Below are 13,469 nucleotides of genomic sequence, written 5' to 3'. Positions count from 1 at the left end.
AGAAAGCATAAATGCAAGTGTCTGCTTCAATGTTGCAAAACACCTGCGTGTAAAAGTATTGGTGTTCATAAAACATTCAAGTAATTGTTATTCATACTGTATGATTATGTAAAAATGAACACGGATTATGACCTGTGGTAAATAATAAGAGAAAAAAAGTACATTTTGTAATATTTTAAATGCTTAAACATATTTCTGATGAATGGGTAAAAACAGGATATTATTTGAAACGACAACTACATGCATTTTGAGGCTTCACTGGGATCCCTGACATACTATAGGCCAATAAATAATGTTATTCTTCCAAATATGCCTGAATGTCCTGTAAATCCTGCAAGGCACAACATCATTATCAATCATTATTCTTTGCTTTAAAAGAAGAGAAATACAAAAGACAACAAACAAGTAATGATAATAGAAAATTAATTACTCAAATTGTTAGCAAAAATAATAACAGGACACATTCTATACAGGAAGAAAATAATAGATCTATTACAATTTTATTGTTTTGATGTTCAAAAATCCCTTTTGTATTTGACCATTAACAATTTGTAATAATTTCAAAATAAAATTGAGTGAGAACATATTATGATTATCGATGTGTCTTCACATTTGGTAAATCTATTTTCACTCAGAAAGAACAAATGTTTACAAACGGTCAGCAAGTAACAGTAACATATTGTTGACTTTCTTGTAAGAAACTCCAATAATCTTCATTTTACTGGTTATGCAGTGTTGGAAAAATTATCCTATAATCCTACAGCATGATTTTATCCAAAAATGACTTGATTTTGAGTTGAAACAAAAATATTTCCTGTCAGATGTCCTGTGAGTTCTGTCTTTTAGACTCTACTTTAAGTGTGTTTGTGATCATATAGTTGTTTTAATTATTTTTTTTACATGTTCTTTTTTATTTCAGAAAATACAAGAATGTGCACATACATTTGCAGTTCTCCATAAATAAGAATAAACAGAAAAGCCAAAAAAACAAAAACATTATATAAAATGTGTTTTTGAAGCTTGCTCCCTCAAAGAAATAGCACAACATTCCCACCATCATCTCCACAATCAATCCATGAAAGGCGCCCTATTATAAAACATGCAATTCGTATCAGTATCTAAACTACCTGATTTTTGTATGTCCTGTAACAAAGTCATTTCAGATACATAAACACAAGGATGACTGCTTCAAAATAATTCAGTACTTAAAGCAAAACACAAAACCAAAGTTATATGTACAGAATTGGCCATTTTAATAAGCTAACTATTATTCAGCAAATCTATTGTTCATATTTAATAAGCAGTCTTGCTCAGGTTGCGGAAAAGCAAAAGCAGCAAGTGACCAAAAAAAAAACCCTTAATATCTATAACAGTCATTAAAATTGCTAAAATTAAAGCAAACAATAAAATCAAATGATAGTAAAAAAATACAAGAAGAAACAAAATATCACATAAAAGCAATCCCTCTACTTACACCAGTGAAGATACGGATACTCAAAGCACAAAACAACAGGAAAAGGCACAGATCCTGTGTCAGTGCTGTTCGCATGACTATATATTGCATCTATACTGTACAGACTCTCTGTGTAAACAGAGAATAAGCTAGAACTTGAGCAAAGCACAGCGGTCAGTTTAATACGGAGCGACCACAGTATCAAAAACCCTTGCGAAAAGAGGCTTTATCGGCAGAAAACCGACACACAAAAAGAAAGGCTTCCCTATAGAACTGCATTGGAAGAGTTTATATGCAAAAACCTCTAAATGCCATCTGAAATGAGCATTTTTCTGAGCCACCTGTGTGTTGGTCAGTAAATTCACTTTTATGGAAAAATAATTCAGACGGCACTTAGAGGCTTTTAGTTATAAACTGTTAACATATAGAAATAACATCTATGAAAATACTTACTCTTACATGTTCACATTCATTCTAAGTAAAAGATCTCATAATTAAACAATCACACATACTTTTTCCAAATACCATCATCATCAGTTCGATTGAGAACAAAAAAAAAAAATTCTGAAATACGTGAATTGGTGGTTACAAATGGCAATAATTATGTGGCTACAGAATTATCTAATCCTTTTTTTTTTCAAGACACGACAAGCTCCGTGCCCTTGGGTTAATGCATGTGCTTTGCCTCCTTGCAATGACACAGCCAGAACAGAAGAGAGTGATAGAGCGCACAGGCCACAGCGCAGCTGGCCACTCTAGTAGTAGAGAGGAGCGGATCGGTCATCCATGAGGCTCGGCCTGAGGTAGAGCTCCAGGGCACGGTCACTAGATGGGAGAGGAGGTGGAAGAACAAACACGGTCAGTAAGCCCTAAATGCAGCCCGTGCTGGTGACCCACTAAAAATAAGCAACTTACAACTCTACTGCACTCTGAGTCGGGAAGTCATACTGTGGTTCAATTTGACATGTACTTATGAACAGGAGTCTATGAAGGGTGTTTAGAGCAAAGGCATGCAAATGGAAAACAAGACACTGTTACTTCTCTCAGCAGTGAAAGAGGCATGCAAGAGTTAGGTGGTTACCTCCAGCGCCAACACCATTTCCTGGCAACCTATGACCTCTCTCTCTCTCTCTCTCTCTCTCTCTCTCTCTCTCTCTCTCTCTCTCTCTCTCTCTCTCTCTCTCTCTCTCTCTCTCTCTCTCTCTCTCTCTCTCTCTCTCTCTCTCTCTCTCTCTCTCTCTCTCTCTCTCTCTCTCTCTCTCTCTCTCTCTCTCTCTCTCTCTCTCTCTCTCTCTCTCTCTCTCTCTCTCTCTCTCACACACACACACACACACACACACACACACACATTATTAGGGCTGGGCGATAATAATAATTTTAATATATATATATATATATATATATATATATATATATATATATATATATATATATATATACACACATGCATACATTCACACACATATATTGACGTTCCAACGAAGGATGGCAAGAGAAACTGCATAATAAGTCCTTAGGGGAAGAAAAACAATGTTTTTTCTGATTAATTTTTAAACTACAGCTGATCAAATCATTATAAATCAGATAAGTGACATTCTAAGTCAATCTCTCTCTTTTTTATTTTGTAGTGCTGTATTTATATCATAGTAATCTGCTAGTGTTTGCTTTGCTTTGGCTTTATCAGGGTTAACTATTGTGATCTGCCTATTTATATAGAGAAACACTGGGAAATCTCTGTAGACTGATGGCAATTCAAGTCGTTCAGCCCTTTTAATGTTAAAATGTGAGCACAATTACCTGTTTTATCATCACTTTAGACAGACATTAAGCTAGAGAATCATTCAAATCTTAGTTGAAGCAATGGTCTCAAAAGTTCCTGGAGGACCACAGCTCTGCATAGTTTAGCTCCAACCACCTCCAGCTAACACCTGCTTAAGTCTTGCACAGCTTGATTAATTGGATTAGCTGTGTTTGACTGAGGTTAGAGTAAACCGTGCAGAGCTGTGGCCCTCTAGGAATCGAGTTTGAGACCTAAATTCTAAAGTGATGTTTATGAATTAGCAAAGATTTCTGCTGTTTCCAACGATCAGCTGATATTGGCAGAAAAAAAGTATTTAATTATTTTTAAGACTGTATGTTTGATTTACTTTTTTATATAAAGGATTCTGCTATCAAACTGTGGTGTAAATGTAATATCACTCTCGTAGCAGTGCAATACGACTATATATCGGCACTGCAATGACACTAAGGCACTCAGTCTGCGGACTCGAGCCAACGCACGGCTCCCAGTAGTGTCGAGACACAGCCATATCGCACTGCTACATACATACAATATAGTACCATTTCTATACTTAATCAATAATTTATATTTATTTTAAAGGACTTTTTTTGTTTACATTTTACAGTTTATATTTATAGTTAAATGTATAATGTAAAATATAACATCTATGCATATAGTGGGGAAAAATAAATGTATTTTTATTACTATTGTGTCTATTTTTTATTAGAAAATAAAGTTCAGAATAAAAACAGGTTAATCAATCTTTTTCTTTTGATACCATATACTAACCAAACATACTACTACTTTCTTACTGTGTTGCATACTTAGAAAGAATTGCTAAATTTGTATCTAATAAATAACTAATATTTTTGATATTAAAGAAACCCTCTCCTGAAATTTTTTATTGAATACACATGGAATTGGCTAGATATTCCAACGATATGATATATAAAATAAAACGAATGGTTACGTCCAACATAAAAAAAAACAAAAAAACTTTTTAAAATATACTTATTACGTCCATACTATATATATCGCCATATTGCACAGCCCTAACACACACAGACACACACAGACACACACAGACACACACAGACACACACACACACACACACACACACACACACACACACACACACACACACACACACACACACACACACAAAAAGCCAAGAACCAACCGGAGAGGCAGGTGGCGGCATGAGACGAAACTGTCGCCCAGTTTAAGCAGAGAAGCAAATGAGAATCCGAAACCAAAAAGAAACCAAAAACAAAGGAAAATAATGATAAAAAAAGCCATGACTGGTTTTTGCTAAGCAGCGATGGAGGCAGGTGACTTACGGAGGTCCTGCAACACTCAGAACCGGGACAATTCAGGACCCAAACTGGAAGGTAAAGAGAGTCCAGGGGTTTGTACCTGAGACCGAGGCTATGCATGGCTACATTTCCACCGCATTCACATGACTTGTTAGTGTTGCGTACGATGGCCGTACTGTAGGTTACTGGCGCTTTTGGCGACTGGTCATGGATGACGTCACAGTTCGTAGATGAGCGAATAACGTACTTCTAGAGAATGACATGGGTTTAAAATATAGTGCAAACAAAATGAAAGGTCTGCCCATAGCAGTTTGCTTTGGAGGTCCGATTAGTAAAGAGAGATGTGTATGGAGAACGATGAACTCTTGAAGAGCACATTTAAATATCAAATTCTTCACAGTTTTTCAACAAAAAAAGCATGCTTGGAAAACTACACATCTTATATAGATCAGATCTTAAGAACTAAAATACAAAAGAAGAAACCAAGGCGAGCAGGCAAGCACAGCCACAGAAACACAGACAGGTCACAGATTCATACAGACACAACATCATGATGCACAAAAACACAAACGGAATACGCTAGGACTGTGTGCTCTTCAGGTTCGTGAAATGTTCATTAATAGTTGCTTTCAAAGAATGGCAAATTTAGTTTAATTGAGGATAAACTGGTCCAGTATGTGGGTGCTAGTGAAAAAGTCAAAAAACTGAATCATTACTTTATTTAACAAATGGCCTAAAATAGTTTAATCTACTTATTTTGGTTTGTTAAAAGAACACCCCACTTTTCTGGGAGGGAAACAGGCTCATGTTTTCAATAGGCAGAGTTTAACAGTTGAGTTTTACAATTTTTGAATCCATTCAGATTATCTCCTGTCTAGCAGGAGCATGTTTAGCTTAGCATAAACAACTGAATCAGATTAGACCATTAGAATCTCCCTCAAAAACTATTGAAGAGTTTCAATAATTTTCATGTTTAAAACTCGACTCTTCTGAAAATACATTGTGTATGAAGAGCCATGGGGAATGTGAAGTTGCTCATCTCTAGGTCGATAGGGCTAGGAACTATACTCTCATTTCAGTGTAATAATTAAGGAACTTTGCTGCCATACCATGGCTGCGACAGGTGCAATGACATTACACAGAGCCTAAAAATCTTGTAATGTCTGTCAATATGACCAAAGTGTACACGTAGTCTTTGTACACAAAATAACTACAGAACAGTCAAGCGAATTCTTTTAGTCTAATCTAATTCAATGATCTTTGGTAAGCTAAGCTAAAATTGCTCATGTTAGAATTGAATATTGGCTGAATGGATTCAAAATTGCCAAACCTCAATAGTTTTACCCCAGGGAGAGTTGTGAAATGGGCCTATTTCTTAAAGTGAAATGTTCCTTTTATACAAATATCATGTATAAAATTAAAAATAATAAACATATAGAGATAATCTATAAAATAAACTCATAAAATATGAATAATAAAAAAAAAATCACAATAATGCTTTTCTGCCGACTTGTACTGTAGGTGTGCAGCTCCCAATGAAGTGCAAATTGAAAGATGACAAATTGAAAATCATCAAAAGCTCATTTGAACAAATGTTTTATTAATATATAGATATTTATTTATTCTTTTATTCGTAAAAAGTCACCATACATTCAAGGTCAATGTTCACTATGTTCCTCCTCAGCATGCATAATGTGATTGTTACACCGATTTCTTGTGCATTTTTCCTAGTTTGTCTATTTCCCAAGGAAAAAACAAAGAAAAGAAAAAAGAAAAGAAGAAACAAAAAGAACATCAACACAGCGAGGAGCACACCACAGCTCCAGAGGATCTGTCAGTCATCATCCTAAAACTGCATGGAAACATACTACAATGGGAATGTTTTTAGAGACATGGGCTGGTGGCGCTTTGATATGGGCTCAGAATAAACTAAAATGAATATATTCGCCAAATGTGATGCATAAACGTGTAACCTAATTAATATTCACAAAATAAAACAAACATCTCATTATAAACTATCACTATACTGACTCAAGGGCACATACTTGTAAATAAAATTAATGGTCATACCTTATTTTAAGGTACAATTCTTACTATTAACAAATCAATTTAACTCAATAAAATACTAATGTACAGCTGCACAATATATCATTTCAGCAGCGATACTGCAATGTATGCATTTGCAATAGCCAGATTCACATCATCTAAAATGTGGAGTTAAATTATTGTTGATCAGCATTGAAGAATGGTACAGTGTTTACACTTTACATTACATTTGATTAATTATAGGGGCAGGGCAAAATAGTGATATGCATGAGGTGGCACTTCTCGTAATGGCAGATCGAACAATTATCAATGTTGCAATTCTAAGAAATATATGTGCTGTTAATGAAAGAAATGCATATTTTGATGCTCATTTACAAATATCATGATATATCGTGGATGGGTTTGTTGTGATATATTGCTGATATTGTGATCTATCAATATCATCATCAAATTTCTTTTACTCACTCGTCCACAAGATTATTCCAATCAAAGGTAATGATTTTATTCCTAATAGAGCTATTCAAGTCATCTGCAGAAATGGTATTCATATTGCAATATAAATATCACAATGTCAGATATTTTCAATACTGTGCAGCCCTATACTAATTTGTTTTTATTAATAGTTAATAAGGTAGAGGGGATAGTCCTACTTAAGTAGAATAACACACTTTATGATTACTAATAAGCATCCAATATCTTAATAATGAGCAGATAATTAGTCAGTAATTAATAGTTGGAATTGGTACTTTAACTTAAGTGTTAGCAAATAATAAAACACTTATTTTGTTTAAGGCTCATTCACACAAGAACATAAAACTTTAGTCCACACCAGCAAATGATAAGAACATATTATTCTAAGCGTGCGTGCTGCATTTTAAAGCACTTAAAGTTGATGTACATGACCTACTACTCCTGTACACTTTGTAATTAGAGACAAACTGAAAAATATGTTTAGCTATTTTTTTGGTTGATGAGATTTTTCCAAGTCATGAGGAGAATTCAAGTCAGACTGTGCTGTTCTTGCTTGTTTACAAGGCCCTAACTAGTTGTTGAACTCAATGTGTTATTTTTTTAAACACATCTAAGAGTGAATGAAGTCAGTGTATTGGACTAAAATTAAGCATTTTTTAAAGACAAAATATTGATACTAATGAATAGTTTGAAATAATTTTATGTTTTATAAGCTGCATAGTGCACATTTTAAGTCTGAAATCATTAGCCTAAAATGGATAACAGCTAATGCTGCTTCTATGGTAGTATGCAGGGTAGGAGACCCCAAGGTAAAAGAAGTACAATTTAAAACATTAGGTGATATATAATATTCCAATAGATTTTTACGCTTAAAATTAAATTTTGAAAAATCACCATGCCATTTATGCAAACACTTATTTGACACAGAACACTTTTGTTTTTACTTGCAGCTCTATTCAATCCTTTTGGAAAACAGTGCAAGATAAAAAATAATGTGGATGCTAAAGGTTTGACTTTCACATTACAAGGTGTACTACATGGAATTACTAAAGATTGTTCAGTTTTACATTATTTGATAAATGTTATTATTGCATTAGCCAAATATTCATAAAGGCAGATATTTCAAAACACCTCCATTACACAGTGTTTATATAAAAGAACTACTTTTTTTCGCTCCTAATTTTATTTTAGTTTGGATAGTTTTTTTGTAATTTACACTTTGCATTTTTGTATAATATTTTGTGTTGAACCTTTCTTGTGTGATACATAATTTGTAAAGTTGAATGTCATTTTGTTGTATATGGATTTTGTATTTTCAATAAAAATAAGTGCAGGGTAGTAGACTAAAAGCTGCTATGTGACTGGCTCACATGTGCTTCATCTGACCAAGTTAGCATTCCAGGTAGTCAAATGATAGGTAATACAGACATTTTCCATAAAATCTCTGACTTAACATGGCCTACTTCCTCTTAAACAGGAAGTGAGGGGTGAAGATGGCAAATTCACAGTCCAAAAAGATTATAAAAATAAAAGTCATGCTAAAATGACATTTCTGGCATAACTATATCACCTCTATTAATCCTTTTCATCACTTATTTAGAGGGTACAAAAAATGGATGCCCTTTATATTTAATTTAATTATGACAGCCAGTCAGTGTTTTCGAATCAAAGATGCAAGTGACTTCAACTATGTTGTGTTTCTTTATATTGTATATTCTATCTATAACTGTGCTGTTGTCTCATATTAAGAATAATATTTAAAACTATATCATTTTCATTACTGTTACAGATATCTCCTCTGTGTGTACAAGCCTTAAAGCAATTTTTTTTATTCCGACTGTTTTCTGTTGCTATTTCACATCAGATGCTCTTCAAATGTTAAAACAGGTACAATTAAGTCCTAACTCCACTTCTTAGTGACAAGTACATAAATGTTTCTTTACTTAAGTTAAAAGAACAACAATAAACTGTGATTAAGCGCAATGTGAATATCTCTTAAGATTGATCAGTTTTGACACAGCTCATTTTGTGAATAAGATCACGCATTTGTGAATCACACTGTCGAATATTGATTTAAATACTATTCTGATCCCATACTTTAAGGTGTCTGAGGCAGGATAATGGGATTTTTTTGGAGGGGGGGAAGTGGGGAAAGGTTTCTGCTCAGAGCACTTTTCTTTCATGCATGTAGGGTGATGGACGTGTGCCGGTTAGGTGAACAGCACCGTCCCACCCGAGTGTTTGAAGCTCATGCGACCTTCACTCTACTTCGGTAGGTCAGCTCTCATTTGGCACTTGTATAATGAGTGAAAATAGTGATTTTCCTTCCAATCGTTACAATTGCGTTGGCAAATCTGAGGAAAATCTAAGCTGCTGCTGCTGTTTGTTAGCGGCACAAAGCGACACAGCCTCTGGACCAGAGGAGCACCAGATAATACATGAGGGATTCACAAAACGGAAAGGCTCACACAGAGAGAGTACACTCTGCACAACTAAACCACAGATAAGAATAAAAAAACAGAACATTCCTCATTTTGGCATGAGGCTCCCATCACATCTGCTTAGAAAAACACACACACACTCAGCAAGAGCTTCGGAATGAGGAGATGCTGCTCCAAAATACCAAATTTGCTTCTCTTTTGGCACTTTTACATGAGGATGTCATCTTTTTTTTAAAAAAACAACCACATAGCAAAACTTGTGCTCATGCATGAAAGACGGGAAGTGGTAAGCAGTCTCTTTGGAGTCCACAGCGATGTCATAGCGGCGTCACTACAGGCGAATCAGAGTCCGTAAAGCAGCGAGGCGAGCAGTTGGACTGCGTTCGGGTCGTTCTTCTCAGAGTTCCCCCCCGACCCACCACACGCGACCGCCACTATCGCCCCAGCAAGACGCAGGGAGGAAGAGAGGACAGAAAGGAGGGATGAGACTGGCCCCTTCCATTGGAGGAGGAGTGTGTGGAGGCAGAGCTTAAGAGGGGAAGGGGCTAAGGGAAGAAGGGGCGTGGCCCCTGTGCTATCCGGATCTGTGTCTGATAGTCTGTCTGTGTTCACACTGTCGAAATCAATTTGCCATCGGAACTGTGGAACAAAGAGAGAAGGAAGCTTGCCAGGTCGGACACATTCAGAGAGAAATGAAGAAAAGACAAGACAGCCACAAATGGGCGGGGTGAAGGCTGGAAGGGGCGGGGCTTACACTTCAACCTGTCAAACTACAAATGACTGACAACATATTGACTAGGGATCTATATTGGTTAAAAGGTCAGGTGCAGATTAATCTTACACTTAATTCCTCCTGAAAATATATAGCTAAATAAATTATTATTTGCAACATTTTGACTCATTTTTTAGATATTGTTTACAGTAAAGTGCTTACAATGTCATTTTGACAATTTCAATGACATTAAAAAAATATATATAACACCACGAAACATCATACATTAAAGGGATAATTCAACCAAAAATCTAAATTTGCTGTTTACTTTAGTTGTAACTGGTCAGTGGCATATTGAGAGTGATAAAACATATCCAGGCTTATGATGATATACTGAGGATGTTGTAAAGCAAATTGATAGGTCAATAGCTTTTCCTAAGGCAGTGGAGAAATAATATTGTTTAAAATAATGTTACATTTTTTTTGCACTGACCAAAAGATTTGCATCATAATATGTCATCACAAGCCACAAGTAAAGTAAATTGTTAAACCAGGTACTGAGCATCTTGAGTGGCCTAGGTTTTAAAGAAAACCTTAGATTAATGCATATAACTACTGTATAAATAGTTTATACATTTTAAACATTAGTCATTTGTTTTTATCTTTCAAAATAAAGTAATATTTAGTCAGCCTTAAGTTTACCAACTCTGCTTTAATTGTAATGCATTAACTTTGAACGAGGCAACTCCACAATTCTACTTTCAAACCTTTCTAATAAGCACGTATTCATTGTACATAAAGCATTACTGCACACAGCGCTTGTGTTTTTTTTTAATTATTATTATTTATTTTATTATTACTATTACTATTATTATTATTATTATTATTATTATTATTATTGAACTGAGGAATGATATAAAACTGTATCCTGCTGCCAGTACAGTTTTGAACCCGAATCATTTCTTATATGGATTAATCTAGAGGCTCTTATAGACGATGGGCCATAGGCACAGACTATGAACAGCTCTGATCCTGACCTTAATGGATCACACACACAGATATACAGAGATGATACAGTGAGGTCAACAAGGATGCATCCCACAGTTCAACAGCTCATTCACTCCACTCACGAGAACACACAGACACACAACCTTCTCTTGTCAATCAATTTACAATTCTCTGAGAAAACAGGCTTGGTCTCCCAACAAATATCAGCACTACATTGCACACTTAGCATAAGCAAGCAAGAGCTAAGAAAGGGAAATAAACACATATATTTACTACTATTGACTAAGATAGGTATAGTTAGCAGGACAGATTTTAGTTTTTTGGGGGATAAATTCCTAAGACTGATTCATTGTCATTTCTGTTCATTAAGAGCCGATCTTACCTTGTGGCAAACTGACTGTCATAATCCTCTAGCGCTGGCTGGAATTCGTAAAAACAACATTTCAGAACGGTTTGACAGCTTATTTACAGCTTAGAAGGAACATAACCATGGCTGCATCAACACAGTGTATTAAAGGAACAATTCAGACACAAAAATGAAGTCTTTCATCATTTGCTCACTTATATTTTGCTCCAAATGGAGGGATTTGCTTTTCAATTTTCTATTGCTTTCTATTGCTTTTCTATTTACTTACAGTGAAAGCATAATGCTAAAAGGAGCTGTTGCCCCATAAAAACACTTTTGAAGTGATAAAATAGCTCTGCGTGTCGTTTTTCCTTCTTTATTTTTGCTGTTTCCAAAATGTGAATAAAAGGAAATGAGACTCTAATCACAGGATGTGGAAAACAAGCATGTAATGGTATGAAATGTCCACTGAGGGGCGCTAAAAGTGCGTTCAGTTTTATTCAGAACTTATGAACATGTATCATTATTACAGTTTGGTGCATGTATTACGTGTTAAAACATGTCTAATATGTTGTACGTATTATATATATATATAAAAAAAAGAAATTAATAAATGTTTAGTGGGCACTGCTAATGACCTATGGGTTTACAAACCAGGCAAAAGATATGAATGAATTAAAAAAAAAAAAATTGGTATATAAACTAACAAATCTAAATATATTAATGATAATAAAGATTAATGCGCAGAAATTATTATAAAAGAAACAAACTAATTAGTAAAAAATGCACATAATTAACAATTATACAAATGACAAATGTTAACATTAAGCAAAATATAATAAAATATGATTAAGACAAACAAATAAGTATAATTTAGCTGTAAATGAATGATAAAAATTCACCAATATAAAAAAAAATAAAAAAATCCCAAAATATCACTTAACAGAAACAAAATATTCAAACAATATTGTTTACATATTATTATTTAATATTATCATGTTGGGCATCACGGTCGCGCAGTAGATGGAGGTGCTGTCACCTCACAACAAAAAGGTTGCTGGTTTGAGCCTCGGCGGGGTCAGTTTGCATGTTCTCCCCTCATTTGCGTGGGTTTCTACAGGTGCTCCTGTTTACCCCACAAGTCCAAAGACATACAATATAGGTAAATTGGTAAGCTAAATTGTTTGTAGTGTATGTGTGTGAATGAGTGTGCATGGGTGTTTCCTAGTGATGGGTTGCAGCTGGAAAGGCATCCGCTGCGTAAAAACATGCTGGATAAGTTGGTGATTCTTTCCGCTGTGGCGACCCCTGATTAAAAAAGGGACTAAGCCAAAAAGAAAATGTATGATTATTACGTTGATATAATTTTATTTATATGATTTAAAAAAAAAAAAATGTAATTATTAGAAAATTAATTATTTATAATTTGTATGAATTATATCTATGAAAAAAATGCTCCACAATATAAATTGGATCTTTACATAGTAGAAAGAATGCTGGGTTCCACACAATTCCTTCATGTTGTTCTTCAAGTTAACTTAGTTGTTTTAATTTGATTTGATTTGTAAATATACATAAAATATCATATATAAAAAAAATAACAAAAGTAGAGTTCATGTAAGTAGAATGAACATAAAACAATTCAGTTGTCCCAAAAAAACTCAATAGGTTTTTTTAGCTTAATTTAAATTAATAGTTTAAACAAGCAGCAGGAATCTTTTTTCAAGAATCTGTTAAAGCTGACTATAGCTACAGATCTGGATGGGTTTTTCTTACACGAGGACGACCACATTAACGGATCAATCTAAAATGCTCATTTTGCATCCCAATATCAAACAAATGCAAATAGGCAGCTTTAGCTTGTTTTCACAAATCCATGAACTGTTTTAAAGACC

The 13,469-nt window shown here is 34.6% G+C and overlaps 1 protein-coding gene across 7 annotated transcripts in view; it reads right to left on the bottom strand.

Annotated features, from left to right (window-relative positions):
- Positions 1–468: 468 nt before the first annotated feature.
- baiap2a (BAR/IMD domain containing adaptor protein 2a) overlaps positions 469–13,469 on the bottom strand; it is a 220,629-nt gene continuing 207,628 nt past the window's right edge. For 2 of the 7 annotated variants that reach the window (XR_012400583.1, XM_005163755.6), the window contains exons 13-14: positions 11,611–11,648; positions 891–2,278 (exon numbers count right to left, since the gene is read on the bottom strand). Coding sequence is in view for 5 of the 7 variants with exons in the window: in XM_005163755.6 (XP_005163812.2) it covers positions 2,209–2,278; positions 11,611–11,648 (108 nt within the window). In the remaining 2 variants the exon portion in view is untranslated. 7 annotated transcript variants of the gene reach the window in all.

Source organism: Danio rerio, chromosome 3 (genome assembly GCF_049306965.1).
Source record: "Danio rerio strain Tuebingen ecotype United States chromosome 3, GRCz12tu, whole genome shotgun sequence".
Lineage (NCBI taxonomy): Eukaryota > Metazoa > Chordata > Actinopteri > Cypriniformes > Danionidae > Danio > Danio rerio.
This window is presented reverse-complemented; position numbering and strand designations above follow the sequence as displayed.